Genomic DNA, 19,446 nt, shown 5'->3' on the forward strand with positions numbered 1-19,446 from the left:
AGATTTTGAGTGACAGTGAACACCGACTTTAAAAACAGCAAGTGTGGGAAAAACGGTTTAAGGAAAGGGTAAAGTTAATTCTGTGAAAAATGGCATGTTTTCGTAATTTTTTTTGGCGCTCTGGTTAGAGCCAGTGTACTGGATCAAATTTTACATTTATAGTACATCATTTAAAGATAATTAAGTCAAAATTTGAAAGCTATATGATGAGAAGGAAGACGCCTTAAAAAAACCATTTTGCGGTGTTCACTGTAAGTCGATGCTGGATCATCCGTCAGTTTTGCTCGGATCTGCTTCAAATTTTCACACAATACTTTTGAAATATAGTAGATTAAAATAAAAAAATAAAAAAAAAAATGAAAAAATAAAAGCTATAATACTATACCCTCCCCTTAATAATATCTAAATAAAATATTGGCAACAGCTTCTGAAAAATCTTGTTCTTTTAAAAATCTTATCATCCTTTATATATATAAAGAAAAAAATTTTATTTTTATCCCACATGCACAAAAATGGCGCTTTTTGATAGCAGATGACAGGGAGGAAAGTCATTTATTTCTTCGACCGTATGAAAATGGCGGCCGTGTTCTCCTAAGGTCAAGAAAATTAGCTGTTCACATGCATTTTTCTTGCCCATGCATGGAAGAAAACGGCCGCCATTTTCATACAAATCGAACACCACTAGACCTCCACTCGTGTCACAAAAATCACCGTAAAGAAATGGCTGCCTTTATCTTCTTGTTGCTTAACCTAATTTTTCAAAAATCAATCGGATTCTCTGGAAAATTCTTACTCAGGGGTTTTCGGTGTCGCTGATTACGAATCTGATATTACTTTTTCAAAATTCAAAATTGTGGATCCAATATGGCAAACAAAATTTTCAAAAATCAATTGGATTCTCTCGAAAATCCTTACTTGGGGGTTTTCGAGGTCGCTGATTACGAATCTGATATTACTTTATAAATTAAAAATGGCAGATCCCATATACCGGGTAAAGAAGGTTAAATTTTATTTAATTCTTTTGAAAATGCTTACTCAAGGGTTTTTAAGGACGCTTAATTTAAATCTTTTTTATTAATTTAAACATCTTCAGCCACCAGTTGCTAAACTGATGTTTCCAATTATCACCGCGTGGAAGTAGATGAACAACAAGAATTTTTTTTTATTTAAAAAAATTTTTTTTTGCTTCTTTATTTTTTAATTTTTTTTGTATTTTAAATTTATTTTTATTTTATAAATTAATAAATTAGATTCAAATTTTATTTGTTTAACTTTTTTATTCTCATTGCTTCTCTATTCTCCTTGTGACTGTTTGAAACATTTTACACAGAAATATTAAAGACAGGTGTGGCAAAATTTTCGTGCTCTTATAGAACATTTATTTGTTGAGCAATATTTTTGTGATTCGCTTCTTTCCACAACAGGATTTTTGCACTTTTTGTTAATCAGATAACTTTTGCTAATGCTTATAGAAAACTCTTTTATCTCAATTTTTTCGATTCGCAAAAGTTATCTGATAAACAAAAAGTACAAAAATCCTGTTGTGGAAAGAAGCGAATCACAAAAATATTGCTCAACAAATAAATTTTCTATAAAAACACAAAAATTTTCCCGCACCTGTCTTTAATATTTCTGTGAATAATGTTTTAAACAGGCACACGGAGAATAGAGAAGCAATGAGAATAAAAAAGTTGTACAAATATAATTTGAATCTAATTTATTAATTTATAAAATAAAACAGTATATTAAGCAGCAAGAGGATAAAGGCAGCCATTTCTATGCGTAATTTTTGTAATACGAGTGGAGGTCGATGGCGCCGTAGGCGCCCCGAGACCGGAACAAGTGTCACAAAAATCATCGGAAAGAAATTGGCTGCCTTTATTCTCGTGTAACTTACGATATTTTTTATTCCTAATGCACAAAAGTGGCGATTTCAGATAGCAGACAACACGGAGTAAAAGTAATTCACTTGTTCGACTTGTATGAAAATGGCGGCCGTTTTCTCTCAAGGGCAAGAAAAATTCATGTGAACAGCTAATTTTCTTGCCCATGGGAGAACACGGCCGCCGTTTTCGTACGGTCAAACAAATGAATGACTTTCCTCCCTGTCGTCTGCTATCAGAAAGCGCCATTTTTGTGCATGTGGGATAAAAATAAATTAAAAATCCAAAAACATTGTACTTGTTTACTACCTCCACGCGGTGATAATTGGAAACATCAGTTTAGCAACTGGTGGCTAAAGTTGTTCAAAATAATTAAAAAGATTTAAATTAAGCGTCCTTAAAAACCCTTGAGTAAGCATTTTCAAAAGGATTAAATAAAATTTAACCTTCTTTACCCGGTATATGGGATCTGCCATTTTGAATTTTAAAAAAGTAATATCAGATTCGTAATCAGCGATCCCGAAAACCCCCAAGTAAGGGTTTTCGAGAGAATCCAATTGATTTTTGAAAATTTTGTCCGCCATATTGGATCCGCCATTTCGAATTTTTAAAAAGTAATTTCAGATTCGTAATCAGCGACCCCAAAAACCCGCGAGTAAGCATTTTCAAGACAAAAAAAAAAATTACATCGAACAATAAATTTTTGAATTTTTAGGCGCCATTTTGAAAAATTAAAAGTTTATTTACAAAAGGGCGATGTATATTTGGAAAGTGTAACAATCGAGTGCACGATTTATGGAAATGTGAACCGTTAAAAAATTTTTTTTGACATTTAAATTTAAGATTAAAAAAAAAATCATTAAAAAATTGTGTAATTTTTTAATTATATGCAAAAAAATATTGTTAAACAATTTTTTAATGATTTTTTAACATGATATTCGGGTAGAGGACACTCCAATAGATAAAAAAAATTTTGTCCGAATAGAAAATAGTATTTTTTTAAAAAAATACTTAAGTTTGAAATCAGACTAAAAATTCAGTGCATTCAGGCGTTAATGGGTTAATATACTATAGTTTCCATTCATTTTATGTTTTAAAATGTTTTTCAGTCACTTGAAAATGGGTGGTCTCTCAATTTTGACCTGTAGTGTATTATATTTACAATTATATCTGTCGAGAATTCGTTTGCTCTCAATGTGACACTTAACTCGTTAATTCTTGGTAACCTAACAAAATTTCCGTCTATAATATAAAAATTAATATTAATTATTTTATTTTTTGTAAATATTTTAAAATTAAAGTTTTTATTTCTATGTAGTTTACTAAAAACCTGTTTTATACTTTTTCATTTACATAAAATAGCATTCATTTATTTAAAAAAAACACATCGGGCAATCAAAAACCTAGAAATTGTGCCTTGCTCCATTTTTCGCAAATTTATAGTGTTATAAAAATCAAAATTTTCAAACTCACACTTTTTTTAGCACTTGTATTTGGATCACACTTGACACGGAAATTTCGACTAAAAAAGTGTTACTCAAAAAACATTACACTTTTAGAGACGTTGCCATCCAAACCTCGCACTTTTCGGTGTAAAACAATATCTCATTTTATAGCCTAAATTGCATTGTTTATAGTAATTTTTAAGTACAATATTGCTAAATAAAAACTACATAATGTTAGTATCACTTAAATACTACTTCTCATTTAAGTTATATAAATACTGCATTTATTTTTCAATTTAAAAACTGACCCTTTAAGATTTAATTATTTTACAAGTAATAGAATAGATTTAAAAAAATATTTAGCATATTCTTTCTGAAAATAAAATTGACACATTTTAGCTTTAAGTTTTCCATTATTTTGACAATGACCCAGATAGTTTTAAGAATCTAGGCTAAAGACGGGAGTATACACTAATTGTAAGTAAATAATAATAAAGAAAAATTTATTTTTAGTGGAGTAATAGACAGGGATCACAAAAAGATGTTCAAAAATTGAAAGAAACTTTCGAAAAATTTGGATTTGATATTGTTATCAAGGAAAATTTAACTAAACAAGAAATTTTCGATAATCTAAAATCTGTTAGCAATTACACTAAACAAGATTATGATTGTGTTATTCTTTGTATCATGAGTCACGGAGAGAAAGGTATTATTATTTTAATATTTTATCTGTTTTCATTTCTTTTATTTTGATATAAGTGAATTAAAACTTTGATTATTTTAGGAACAATTGTTACGAGAGATGAAAAATTAGTTTCCCTTGATAATATAAAAGATTTAATTTGTACCACTCAATTAAAACGAGTAGTAAAAATTATTATAGTCCAGGCTTGTCAAGGACAATTTTTAGGTAAGAAGAATCTATAATTACATCTATCTAGATCATAATGAATATATTAAGAACATTTGAGTTTGAATATAAATAAACATTGCAAATGTTGTCAAATTTATAATGTAAGAAATACCTGCCATATTATATATTTCATTTTTAAGCATATTACATTAGCATGTATAACTTTTTGTCATTTCGGGTTTGATTTTCGACCTCTCATATGAAATACCATTTAATTTGATTCAAGCTTGCGATGCAATAATAGACTTTAGCAATCCGACTTTAGCTATAGAAAATAGGCAATAAATTCACGACTTTTCTAACCACAATAGACCAATTGAAGATGTTCTAAATCCTTTACAACAATAGGAACCGACTCCCAGATTTTCCAAAATGTCATATAACCAACCTAGTTCAACCGGAAAAGTGCCAGTGCACTTCCGGTAAAGAGCGTCAACGACGGTGAGACTAGCCCGGAAGACGACACCTCGATAGTGGAAACCACGAAGATTCTATCTGGCGCCTAGTAAAAGAAAAATTTAATAAACAGATTCTTGCGGGTTGCCTGTGATACAAAAGTGTACGTATCACCGGCTCGTCCTTTTCACAAGAATATCATCATTGCTATTTTTGTAAAGCTATGTCAAGTAATAGTAAACATCGTTGCAAGGCGAATAAAAAGCTCTATTATGGCTTTAAAGAAAGCTTTAACCTTAATCTATTAGGTCAAAAAGTGAAAACTATTTGCTGTTACCCCTAATGTTTATTTAACATCCTGCTCAAAATATCTGTGAATCTAATCAGTAGTGCAAATCAATTCTTCATAATCGGATTGGCTAGAAATTTGATACTCGAAAGTTTTTAAAGTCACTGATTACGAATTACATTTTGAATTTTTGAAAACTGACTTCGGATTCGTATACAGCGACTCCAAAAACCTCAAAGCACTAACTCTCGATCAAATCCGAACAATTTTTAAAATTTCTTCCGTCGTATTTTGAATTTTTTAAATCTGACTTCTTGTTCATAATCAGTGACTCCAATAGTCCCCAAGTAATAAATTTCAAGCCAATCCGATTATGAAGAATTGATTTGCACCGATGCTAAGATTCACAGTTATTTTGAACGGGATGTCTAAGATATATTAGGGGTACTCGGTAAGTACAGGTCCCCCGCAATTACTTTTCAGTTTCCGCTTCCTTTAAAGCCATATTAGAGCTTTTTATGCCTATGGGGCATTCTTTCTCAAATTTACCACCACTCTGCCCATCTTCAGTTTAAACGAAAATCATTAAAATACCAATTAAAATTTGCAGAAAAATTTCAACTTTTGAATGGCGAGTGGCAAAATTGTACGTTTTAAATTGTTCACTCCGAATCTATCAATAAATGAAAAAAAGTCAAGAAAATAATTTTTTATCTAAGTATAATGTTTGTTTAATTAGACATATTAATTTTGTATGATCACTTTATAGTCCTCTCTTCATGTCTATATTGTCATATTATGAGGCTAAATTAAATTTGAGGTTATAATATGGCCGTCAAAACTGACTTAAATTAACTAATTGCGATGTGTTTTCTGTGCAGCATTATTTTCAATAGCGAATAAACTTTCAAGGGTTTCTGGTCTGACCCATAACGTATATAATGCTTGTGACCAATAGAAATTACCAATTTGAATTATTTAATAAAATTATTATTTGCAATTATTTAAAATAAATCAATAAATAATTTTCTAGACTTTATCTGCTATTTTATTATTTTCAATTAATCAGATAATCTTTCAGTCTAATCAGCAATTAATTCTCATGTCTCTCATGAACAATTTACCAAAAATAAAGCTCAGTTGAGCGCCAGTTATTTTACTTATTTTTTAAATTACTAAAATGACAAAATAATTTATCACTTAAAATTAAACTCGACAAAAATCAAAATTGAGACTCTAATGTTGGGGGGAATTGCTATTGAAACCGCCATGGAAAGCACATGGCATGAAGCACAATTATTTAACACAAAATTTTAGGTTAACTCACCGCACGGTGGGCTTAGACTAACTTTAACCTAAAAGTATTGGCCCATCTCGGTTTTCTTCAGATAATTATTCTACTCTATTTCTTCAGTAATTTGAGCCCAAAATGAAAAAAAATCGGTAGAAGGGATATTCAAACAAACTCGATTTTTGTGAATTTTGCTTCTTTATGAGGATGCTTTGCATTCCTCACAATTTTGAATTTTTCAAAAGAAGGTTATATTGACTCATTTTTATCTAAAATACATATAGGTATGTGAAGTATTGAACAAATGTCCCGATCTATGTTTGCGTATGTGTGTGTCACAAAATATTGTGTATATATTATCTCAGACACAATTTGACGGATTGTCCTAAAATATTTTACGCTTATTGCAGTCCTTAATACCTAAAATCTGACAGAAGAATTTCTAAATATATCCAACAAATTTTTAATACAAATTTTTTAAAAATTTGAAAAATTGTTTTCGTATTTTTTAAAATAACTTTTTCCTAATTTAGAAATTGTAACTAATTTTTGTTGTTCATTTCGTGATCATTTAGCTTCTTCATTATGATAAATAAATTTCTTCTTGAGAAAGAAAATATTATTCATGATATGATTATAATTTTTAAATTGTTGTATGAATATATAGTAAAATTTAAACTTTTTATATGACAACTGCATCATCTTTTATTGTAGAATAATTATTTCAAATTGTTAAGATAAGTTTTAAAAATTTCGAAATTTTAATTTTTTTTTAAATATAAAATAGCTTTAATTATATAAATAATGGTAAACTGTCTACTTTATGTAATTAATCGACTTTTTTCGTACCAGGAATATAATTCTGACAAAAATTAGTTACAATTTCTAAATAGGAAAAAGTTATTTCAAAAAATACAAAAAACAATTTTTCAAATTTTGAAAAATTTATAAAAAAATTTTGTGGATATATTTAGAAATACTTCTGTTAGATTCTAGGTATTTAAGGACAAAAGCGTATAAAATTCTAAAACAATCCGTAAAAACGTGTCAGATAATTTGCACACAACATTTTGTGACACACACACAAACACGTGCATAGATCTGGACATTTGATCAGAACTTCACATACCTAGAGTAGAGGGGGGTAATGTAGTGCACTGGCTTTACCGACTAAACGAATGAATTGAATTACCTGCCGTAGGTATGGTAGGTTTAAAGTATCAAAGTATATTAATATATGTTATTTTGACTTGATTGTGCTTCTTCTAAAAGAAGTTGTAGCGTCACTTCAAAAACACTAGATTTCGAAACCATATTTCCGTTTTTTAGTGACTTGAAGAAAATGTAAGGCTCGTTAAAAAAGTATCTGGAAAGTGATTATTCCATGTAAAATTTAATTCTAAACACAAATCTAGTATTGTTTTTACGCTTAATTTTGTTTTTATTGAGATATTGAAGTCAACGAGATGAGATGATACCATGCAAAGTCTCGATCTCATCTCGGTTTTTACATGCAAAGTCTCGTCTTGTGGGCATCACTACTAGTTTATAGTTTTTTAAGTTTCTTATGTTCCTAATGTTATATCTAATAAAATAAAATCGTTTATAATATATTCTCTGCTTTTTATTTCACCAATAAAGTGCTGCACTACATTGCCCCACAAATTTTAGAATGTCGAAAAAAGTGCCTTCAGTTTTTTGAATAAAGAAAAGCTCCATCTGCAAAAAAATAATGTACACCATAAATGTAACTAGAAGCATTATCTTTCCAACGAGTCCTTATTGATCAGAGTTGGTTGAAAATTGCGACCACAGGAGTTTTCGAAAGAAAAGTGCACTACATTACCCCCTTCTACTCTATATGTATTATAAATCAAAATAAGTCGATATAACCTTCTTTTAAAAAATTTAAAATTGTCAGGAATGCAAAGCATCCTTATGAAAAGCAAGATTCACAAAACTCGAGTTTGTTCAAAAATCCCTCTACCGATTTTTTCATTTTGGGCTCAAATTACTCAGAAAATAGAGTAGAATAATTATCTGAAGAGAACCGAGATGGGCCAAAACTTTTAGGTTAAAGTTAGTCTAAGCCCACCGTGACCGTTGTTGATAGTAATTAATAAAATAAAGAACGCTGGTTACTCTAAATTAATTTATTCGTAACAATGCTGGCTCTCGAAGGATATTAATCCTTTGTTAATCAACGGTTTATTAATCACATAAAAAAATAGTCACTCAAGTCTAGTTCACACTACGTTCGATTATGATTACCAAAATTATAAATTCACTCTATTTATCACAAAGTATTCTCTCAAATTTTAGATTGCGTTCCGTAAGTTTTTTTGAAATTTTTTAAGTTTTCAGAAAGTTTGCTGCAAGTTTGTTACAACTTTTCTGCAAGTTTTCTGTGAAAACTTGAAGCAAGTTTGCTCCGCAAACTTTACACAAGGCGGACATTTGACAATTTGACACAAATTTTCTGCAAATTTGCAAAGTTTGCAATGCAAACTTGCTGCAAACTTTCTGAAAAATGTTGTGCTATCTCGGAAGGCAAAAGAGAGTTATTTGATGATAGTAAGAATGAGAATAACTTATCAATCAGCGTCACGCTGGAAGGTGTCTTGGAAATTTCCAGTAAAGAGGTGGACAGGCATTTGCTGTTTCAATTATCGTCCCCTCGATCAAGAAGTTCAGTTCCAAGCATAACTTTAGTCTCGAATCGTGCACCGGTTTCTGTTATTTTGGAGCAATTCCACGCCAAGTGATCATAAGAATTTTCGATGATTTTAGCAATATTAAAAACTAGCAGAGCTACGCGCGCTAAGGCGCGCGCGATATTTCTGTTTCTGTCTTTTGATACTCAAGACCTTATTTTATTGTGTGTATATAAAAATGTAAGACTTTATGATCCGTTTTTTTCTTTTTCTAAAATATTGGAAAAAGATTACAATTTTTTTTGAAGAATTAAAAAACCTAAAACACGAAAACCAAAAATTAAATTTAACACACTGAGCTATATTGTAAAATGTTTATAAAACGTTAACGTAATTACAGATTTTTTCAAGATAATAGAAAGGTTTTTTCGCAAATAGAATTAATATTACCAATTTGTTGAAATTTGTACCACTGTTAGATAAAAGTTTTTAAAAAATGTAGTTAAATTTTTTAGACCTGTGGGGACTTGTGAAAAAAGTTATAAGCGTCTTTGTTTTTAACTTTTAACATTGAGTTTTGTGGAAATTGATTACATTTTCAAACATATTTACTCACCACAAAGTACTTAAAATTAAGAAATTAATAAAACATTTTTTAATACGAGACAGATATATAATGGTTAAATATCTGTTTAAAAAGTGTCATTAGGTACCTGTGAGAGTTGCAATAAATTAATTTGTAAAAAAATTTCATGTTTTATACAGTATATTGGACAGCTGTTTGAACATCTGGAAACATTGCACACAATTTTCTACTCAAAACTAAATGTAAACAAGTCATACCAAGTATTTGCCACACGACTAAAGAAATGCTGTGATGCCAGACGTTTCAAAGTACCAAGCAAGTCAAATTACAAAATAATGGTTTTTGTTTTGATTAGTACAGTCAAGCGATAAAAAAACTTTATATATATTAATTATACATCAGAAGAATTATTTTATTAAAGTATTCTTCCTTCTTTGTCAAAACATTGACACCGAGATTTATTAATAGTCATGATATAAGTCGAGGTATAAGCCGTCCATAAACCACGAGGACAATTTTTTATTAATTTTTGACCCTCCCCATCCAATATGGAACACAAATTTTCACTTTATGGAATGGACCTTAATTTTGTCACTCGGTGGTTTCTAGGGACGCTGATTACGAATTTGATGTAAGTTTTCATAAATTTGAAATGATGTATTCAATATGCCAGAATTTTCTTTTAGATTTACGCAATTGACCTTAATTTTGTTACTCAAGAGTTCTAATACCAGTCAGTTAGCTGTAAATGTCATAGGAGCGCTCACTGACAATTATTTTAGCACTTGCGTCGATTCACGACCAGCGAGCGTGTATAGAAATTTTTTTTTAATTTCTCTTTCCCATATTATATTAGTCATTTGAAATTTTGAAAACAAACATCGCATTCGTAACACAGCCCCACAAAAAAAGTGTCGTGCGCGGCAGACCAGACTAGTCATTTCCTATGTATTTTGACGCGCTGAACACGAATCCGAAGTCCGTTTTGCTCCATCACGTCAGGATTTTTTTCTAACCTCAAAAAATCTGTCGGATTTTGAGAGGTAGGCTATTTTTTCTTAAATTAATGGATTTACTTCAAACTTGGTAACTAGGGGTTTTTTGGGTCGCTGATGACAAATTTGAATTTAGATTTTCAAAATTCAAAATGGCGGCTCCAATATGGCCGACGAATTTTTTAAAAGTTAATGGATTTACTTCAAACTTGGTAACTAGGGGTTTTTTGGGTCGCTGATGACGAATTTGAAGTTAGATTTTCAAAATTCAAAATGGCGGATCCAATATGGCGGACGAATTTTTTAAAAATTGATAGATTTGCTTCAAACTTGGTATCTAGGGGTTTTTTGGGTCGCTGATTACGAATTTGAAGTTAGATTTTCAAAACTTAAAATGTTGGCTCCAATATGGGGGACGAATTTTTTAACTATTGATGGATTTACTTCGAAGTTGGTATTTAGGGGTTTTTTGGGTCACTGATTACGAATCTATAGTCAGACTTTCACATTTTGAACCCCCTGCACGGAAAAAATGTCCGTGCACCGCTTGTCTCACTTCCAGTGCAGTTGATGCAGAGGTTGTCCGATGGAAGTGCGTTTGCTGTCTCTAAAAAGGGCCGTATATGATCCCTTTTCAAAGTGTAAGATTTGTACTGTAATTAAGGACCATTGGTGCACATATAGAGATAAACAGTGCACAGAAATTTTTTCCGTGTGGCTGCTCCGAAAGATTTTTTGGTAGAGTGTTGTGTAGCGGGAACTGTAATTTTTTGTTTTGTAATGAACTACTCTCAAGAACTGACAGTTGGGTCTCATTGCATCAAAGAGATCAATTCGGCAAATGCACAAAACTTTTTTCATTGAGGTAATAATGTGACAATAAGATGTAATAGTTAAATAATAAATTTTTAAGCAACGAGATAAAAAGGAACTTTAATATCCTCTATCCTTCACTATCTTATTCCTTAAAAATACATTGTTTACCTTGTACGCTTTGCACTTTTATTGTGTTTTAGCACAATACTAATCCTGCTGCTTCGATAAATGTAGTAGGCGATGACAACTGCCCCGAAAGGGGATGTGTAGAATGATTCGCTTCCTGTTTATCGAAGTAACGAAGCCAGCGTAGGCGCGCTGCCCTGCAGGGGGACGTTAGGGTGTGAGGATGATGCCGTAGTGTGTCCGACGACGAGTTGACTTTGTCCTCGTCAAAGTCAGAGAGCTCTCATACTTAGGCCTGGGGAGGTATGAGGGTTATCACCCCTAGGACGGCGGACTCACCTGCGATCGGGCCAGGATCCCTAACGTGCAGGTTTTCACATAAATCATGGCTTCTTAAAATCAAAACAATAATAAAACTCCAAAGGCTTCAAAACTTAATTTTGCAGTAACAACGTCGGAACACTTATGCGACAGCAATGCAGATGCATTTTGTTACATATGTGGACAATTCGATGTCCCCAAAAATCGTAAATCAATAAATGAAAATATCAAACAGATCTACAAAGATTATTTTGATCTTGAGATAACCAATCAGGATAAAAATTTTGTTCCACACAAAATTTGCAGTTCCTGTTACACAATGTTAACTCGTTGGAATCATAAAAAAGAGGATAAACTAAAGTTTATAAAGCCAACTTTGTGGGAAAAACCATTAAATCAAAAAGATTGTTATTTTTGCAACACCAATATGCAAGGATATAATAACAAAAATAAAAATAACATATTGTATGCTAATGTCCCCACTGTAAAAAAAACCATAAATTTCATGCAATCCACCTTCTTCTCCCAAAACCTTGAAAATTGACAGTTCAACTGAAGATGTTCTAGATCTTAAAAATAAAGACATGAGAACCGATGATGAGGACGACTATTACCTTCCGTATGATGAACAGGAGATAAAGATTCGACAAACGTTTAACCAAGAAGAACTTAGCAATCTCATTAGAGATTTAAAATTGCCGAAGGATTGTGCAGAACACCTAGCATCAGTGTTGAAGAAGAAAAACTTGTTATCAAAAGGCACAACAGCTAGCTTTTATCGAGACAGAGAAAAAGAATTCCGACAATATTTTACAAAAGATGAAAATCCGTCGTTGGTATATTTCTCAGATGTTGTCGGACTCATGAATAAATTAAAAACAAATATATACAAAGATGAAAGTTGGAGACTATTTATTGACTCTTCGAAAAGAAGTTTAAAAGTAGTACTACTACATAATACTAATATTTATGCTCCAATTCCAATAGCGCATTCAACGGAAATGAAAGAAAACTATGAATATATGAAACTAGTTTTGGATAAAATTAGATACCGAGAACACAACTGGCAAATTTGTGGAGATTTTAAGATTTTAAGCATACTACTTGGACAACAATCAGGTTTTACAAAAACACCATGTTTCCTGTGTTTGTGGGACAGTAGAGATCGAGCAAATCACTACATTAAAAAACAATGGCCAAAAAGAAATTCTTTCAAACCAGGTTCAAAAAATATAATAGAAAATCCCCTAATCGACCCTTCAAAGGTGATAATTCCATCCTTACACACGAAACTAGGAGGAATGAAACAATTTGTCAAAGCCTTAGATAAAGAAGGAAGCTGTTTTAAATACCTGGAACAAAAGTTTCCAGAAAAATCTGATGCGAAACTAAAAGAAGGGGTTTTTGACGGACCACAAATTCGCAAATTGTTAAAAGATGAGCAATTTATCACCAAGATGAATAAAAAGGAGAAAGCCGCATGGCTTAGTTTCAAAGCAGTTGTCGAAAATTTTCTGGGTATTCACAAGAGTGAAAATTGGGAGCAAATAGTTAGTGATATGATTAAAAATTTTGGTAAGTTAGGATGCTTAATGAGCATAAAGATGCATTACTTAGACTCGCATCGGGATCGATTCCCTGAAAATTTGGGAGATTACAGTGAAGAACAAGGAGAACGATTCCATCAAGATCTTAAAGAATTTGAGCGTCGTTATCAAGGAAGATGGGATGTAAATATGATGTCCGACTACTGTTGGATGCTGAAAAGGGATATTTTACCTGGAGGCACCAATTTGAAACGAAAACCATTGCACAGATCCTTTGAGGACAAAAGAGTGCGCTACCATAAAAGGACGTGAATACCTTACTTATGTATATAAGAATTTCCATTTCGAGTTTTGAAAATCTAACTTCAAATTCGTAATCAGCGACCCAAAAAACCCCTAGATACCAAGTTTGAAGCAAATCTATCAATTTTTAAAAAATTCGTCCGCCATATTGGATCCGCCATTTTGAATTTTGAAAATCTAACTTCAAATTCGTCATCAGCGACCCAAAAAACCCCTAGTTACCAAGTTTGAAGTAAATCCATTAACTTTTAAAAAATTCGTCGGCCATATTGGAGCCGCCATTTTGAATTTTGAAAATCTAAATTCAAATTTGTCATCAGCGACCCAAAAAACCCCTAGTTACCAAGTTTGAAGTAAATCCATTAATTTAAGAAAAAATAGCCTACCTCTCAAAATCCGACAGATTTTTTGAGGTTAGAAAAAAATCCTGACGTGATGGAGCAAAACGGACTTCGGATTCGTGTTCAGCGCGTCAAAATACATAGGAAATGACTAGTCTGGTCTGCCGCGCACGACACTTTTTTTTGTGGGGCTGTGTAATCAGCGACCCTAAAAACCACCGAGTGACAAAATTAAGATTAATTGCATAAAGTAAACATTCTGTTCCATATTAGATCCGCCATTTTGATTTATGGGAAACTAAAATTGAATTCGTAATCAGCAACCACAAAAATTCCCGAGTGACAAAATTAAGGTTTATTGCATAAATTTTAAAAAATTTTGTTCTATATATTAAATCCGCTATCTTGAATTTCTTAAAAATAACATTAAATTAGTAATCAGCGACCCCAATAGCCTTCGAGTAGGAAAACTTAGGCGAATTTAATTACATTTTAGTATTTTGAAAAATAGTCACCACCCCTTTCAAAGTTCCCTTCATATTTTAGGCCATATTTGGTCCGCCATCTTTAAATTTTACATTCTAATTTACTTTTTTTTAAAGTATACAATTTTTGTGCCTCTATGGATGAGAATTGAATATTATTCACGCACGTTTAACTCCTTAGCAGAGTAGTCAAAATAAAGTTTTCGTGTCACAACTTTGCTAAATTTTTTTATTTCTTTTAATGCCAGATATCATTATATTTTATGTTTTTGAGTCAGTCCATTGACTTTCGTCTGAGAGTCGTTGCGACCATATTTTAAAAAATTATAATTTTCATATATGTGAAACTCGATGATTTTCTGATTTCATTAATCATAATATTATGTTACAAATTTTATTTCGTTTAATAATATTAATTATCAAAAATAGGTTGTTCACGATGTGATTTCGTAACCTTAAATTTTGCAACTTTTTAAAAGACGTTATTATTCAAAAACTATTAAATATTAGGGGTTGGTACTTACCACAAATATAAATCTTTCCATTATGCACGTTCTAATGACCAAAATGAACTAAAAATTCTATAATTTGTGGACGAAAATTCATTTTAAAAATTTTTTTATCCAAAAAAATTACACTTTTTGTTTCACTTACAACTTTTTTGTCGGACTTAAAAAAAATTTGGGGTTTTGCAAATATTTCTTTAAGAACATAATTTATCTTCTATTGAAATTTGACGAAGGTGTTTTTCTTCGTTCTCAAAATAATAATTATAAAAAATTTTGTTCAAAAAGGTTAATTATAATGCTTGAAATAAACAACAAGCATTGTTATTTTAGTGTCAATATCAACTTCAAGTCTTAGAATTAACCTTTTTGCATACAAAATTTTTTATAATTATTATTTCGAAAACGAAGAAAAACACCTTCGCTAAATTTCAATAGAAGATAAATTATGTTCTTAAAGAAATATTTGCAAAATCCCACATTTTTTTGAGGTCCGACAAAAAAGTTGTAAGTGATACAAAAAGCGTAATTTTTTTGGATAAAAAAATTTTTAAAATCAATTTTCGTCCACAAATAATAGAATTTTTAGTTCATCTTGGTCCTTACAACGTGCAGGAATGGAAAGATTTATATTTGTGGTAAGTACCAACCCCTAATATTTAATAGTTTTTGAATAATAACGTCTTTTAAAACGTTGAAAAATTTAAGGTTACGAAATCACATCGTGAACCACCTACTTTTGATAATTAATATTATTAAACGAAATAAAATTTATAACATAATATTATGATTAATGAACTCAGAAAATCATCGAGTTTCACATATATGAAAATTAGATTTTTTAAAAATATGGTCGCAACGACTCTCAGACGAAAGTCAGTGGACTTACCCTTTTGAGGTTACTGAATCCAAATATTTGGATGGGTAAATGGGTTAAAAAAATAACCAAACTTGAAAAAATGAAATTTCTTTTCTGTTTTTAAAGATAAAACCGCTATATTAAATTTTTGTTTTAAACGAAATTCTTTTTTTTCACCCCAGAATCGAAAAGAGCACACTCAATACCTATAAGAAACATACTTGCGGTATAAAATATAATCTGTTTTATGCATAAAAGTATAGGTTGAATTTGCGCAAAGAATTTTCTTATTTTAGGCGTTAATGGGTTAATCATTGAAATAATATTATAATATTTGGGGAGAGTGGGACAAACCGTCCAGATGTCAATATCTCCGAAATGGCAAGATTGTCAAAACTGTTGTTTAGAATTTCAAAACAACCATGTGTAGTATACCTTATTTTTAAACTAACATTTATACTCAAAATGAGCGTATGGGGCAAACAGTAATAATTTCAATAAGTTAAAATTTGACTGGTTCCCTTCTTAAATCATTCTCTTCATGTAAATAGTAATTTCTGTCTTGGTAGTTAAGACTTGCAATGCAGATATCAAGTTTTCTTGCACTTTCTTCCTTCTTTTCTGGACGTTTCGAGGAACCATGGCTACTTTTTTCGTAATTTGATGACGTTGTCGCAAAAGGTTCTATTGGTGCACTAGTATCTTTCTATAAAAAAAAAGTTTGCAATCTTATAATCGAGTCAGTCAAAATATAAAATAAATGAACTAAAAAGAGTTGTAAAAATGAAAAGGTTTTTTTTATTTAAGTAAATTAAAATTTTTTTCACTTATATTAAATCAAGATTCGCGGTAGAGAATCGCCGCCAAGTAAAAAACAAAAACCGCGAATATATATTCTCGAAATATCGGCTGTTTTTCGTTAAAATTGAATAACTCGAGTAAATCTCAACCGATTTGGCTCATTCTTTTTTTGTTGGATAAAGAATCAAAAAAGAAAGAATTCTGTCAAGTTTATTTGAATATTTTTGATACTTTTATAGAATTTAAGCTAGGAAAACCGAAAAAATATCGATTTTTTGAAATTTAGACAAACGTGGAGCGTAAACTCCTAAATGGATTTCTAAAATATTTTAGAATATTATTAATTAGGTTAAAATCTCGATATACATTTCCGGAAATTTTAATATACTTCGTATTTTTTGAAAAATTTGGATTTTTCTCAAAAAAATGGAATATTTTGACATTTAGACAAACGCAGAGAGCAAACTTCTAAACGGAAGTGTAAAATATTCTATAATATCATTGATTGGGTTAAAATCTCGATATATATTTCAGGAAATTTTAATACACTTCGTATTTTTTGAAAAATTTTGATTTTTCTAAAAAAAATAAAATTTAATTAAATTTAGACAAACGTAGAGACTAAACTTTTTAATGTATTAAAATTTCCTGCAATATATATCAAGATTATACTCCAATCAATAATATTCTAGAATATTTTACAAATCTGTTAAGTAATTTAGTCTCTACGTTTGTCTAAATGTCGAAAAATTCAATTTTTTATAGAAAAATCAAAATATTTTAATAAATACAAAGTCTATTTAAATTTCCTGCAATATATATCCAGATTCTAATCCAAACAATAATATTCTAGAATATTTTACATATCCGTTTTGAAGTTTAGTCTCTGCGTTTGTCTAAATATCAAAAAATTTTATTTTTTTTACAAAAATCCAAATATTGAAATATTTATATTTTTCTCTAAAAAATTGGATTTGACATCTAGATAAATGTAGAGCCTGAACTACTAAACAGTTTTATAAAAGACCCTAGAATTTAATTATGATGCAAAAAGTATTTCAATCCCAACAAAAACATCTTTGATGCAAAAATTCCGCCAAGTAAAAATTTTGGAAATGTCGAAATAATTAGTGAAATAAAAGTTTACCAAGTAAAATTTGTAACGAATGTATTCAATTGTATTCAATTGTAACAAATGTAGAATTTAATTTAATTATTAACATAATCAGCTAATGAAATCCAATTGTTCGTCTTAATAAAAAATTTCTATTTGAAGCAATTTTAAGATCTTGGCGTCAATAATGTTTCTAACTTATAATTAATGAAAGTATTGACGCCAAGATCTTAAAATTGCTTCAAATAGAAATTTTTTATTAAGACGAACAATTGGATTTCATTAGCTGATTATGTTAATAATTAAATTAAATTCTACATTTGTTACAATTGAATACAATTGAATACATTCGTTACAAATTTTACTTGGTAAACTTTTATTTCACTAATTATTTCGACATTTCCAAAATTTTTACTTGGCGGAAATTTTTGCATCAAAGATGTTTTTGTTGGGATTCTTATTTCCCTAAAAATTAATGTCGGGAAACATGTTTTTCATAATTTTTTCATTACCAGGAAATTGCGGTTTTCATTAATTTATCGATAATTAAACTGATAGATTTCATTGGTTCTTTAAAAAAATGAAAAGGGCCCATTTTGTCGGTCATTTGCAAAAAAAATCCTTATTTTAAAAATGGAGGTGTAATTGTGTGATTGTCGAAATGAAAATTTGGATATTGCATCAATTTTTTCACAATAAAGACTGTCAAAAAATTTTAAATAAGGGGCCATACACATAATACGTCACGCGATTTTTGACCATTTTTAACCCCTCCCTCCCCCTATGTCACACTTCGTCACAAATCTTGAACCCCCCCTCCCCCCTACGTCACGTCACACACGTAAATTTCACTGTAAATTTTATACATTGGACAATATATATGTATATTATATCTTACACTCTAAATATAACTTTTTTCTTGTTTACCGATTGAGATAATTTTTTTTGGAAAATACTCATAATAAGAAGTACTTTAAAGAAAAAAATAAAAATTTCAAAAAAAAAATTTCAAAAAATTTTTTGAATTCAAATTTTGAAAAAAATATATCTTTGATTTGAAATTTTTTTTTTGGTAAATATTGTCAATAAAGTAAGGAATACTTCCTGTAAATTTAATTATGGGACAACAATAACTTTACGAGAAAAAAAATAAAGTGTCCAGCTCGGCGTGCCGGGACTTGTGCATGTATTTACTTATGGCGACGCAAGTTTTGTTTTAAATCACTGTACAGGTCACAATTTTTTTCCAAAACGCTTTTTTTCAAAATCTTCGTTATTAAATTCTCTATCGATCTCTCGAGCCTTATTTTTGAATTTGGTTTTTAAACATTTTTTAAATAACAATAAGTATTAAAAAAATCGTAAAATATATTTTTTTTAGTTTTATTGATTAAGAAAATTATTTATTTTATTTAAAAGTTGAAAACTATAAACTGTTTAAACAAGGGTTAAATAATAAATTTTTAGTTTTTCTATTATACTTAAGTGTTTAAGTTATCAAAAATTACACAAATGAGAAAAACAAACAATTTATAATTTTAACTATAGTAAATTAAAAAATTAACAAAATCAATTGTTTAAACAATGTTTAAATAAGGGGCCGTACACATAATACGTCACGCGATTTTTGACCATTTTTAACCCCTCCCTCCCCCTATGTCACACTTCGTCACAAATCTTGAACCCCCCCCCTACGTCACGTCACACACGTAAATTTCACTGTAAATTTTATACATTGGACAATATATATGTATATTATATCTTACACTCTAAAT

The 19,446-nt window shown here is 30.2% G+C and overlaps 1 protein-coding gene across 1 annotated transcript in view; it reads left to right on the forward strand.

Annotated features, from left to right (window-relative positions):
* LOC122507545 (caspase-3-like) overlaps positions 1-19,446 on the forward strand; it is a 120,007-nt gene that overhangs the window by 80,264 nt on the left and 20,297 nt on the right. Inside the window, exons 4-5 of the mRNA XM_043620330.1 lie at positions 3,842-4,034; positions 4,113-4,238. Coding sequence (XP_043476265.1) covers positions 3,842-4,034; positions 4,113-4,238 — 319 coding nt within the window. The remainder of the gene's footprint in view (positions 1-3,841; positions 4,035-4,112; positions 4,239-19,446) is intronic.

The sequence above is a fragment of the Leptopilina heterotoma genome, unplaced genomic scaffold (genome assembly GCF_015476425.1).
Source record: "Leptopilina heterotoma isolate Lh14 unplaced genomic scaffold, ASM1547642v1 Lhet_472, whole genome shotgun sequence".
Taxonomy (NCBI): domain Eukaryota; kingdom Metazoa; phylum Arthropoda; class Insecta; order Hymenoptera; family Figitidae; genus Leptopilina; species Leptopilina heterotoma.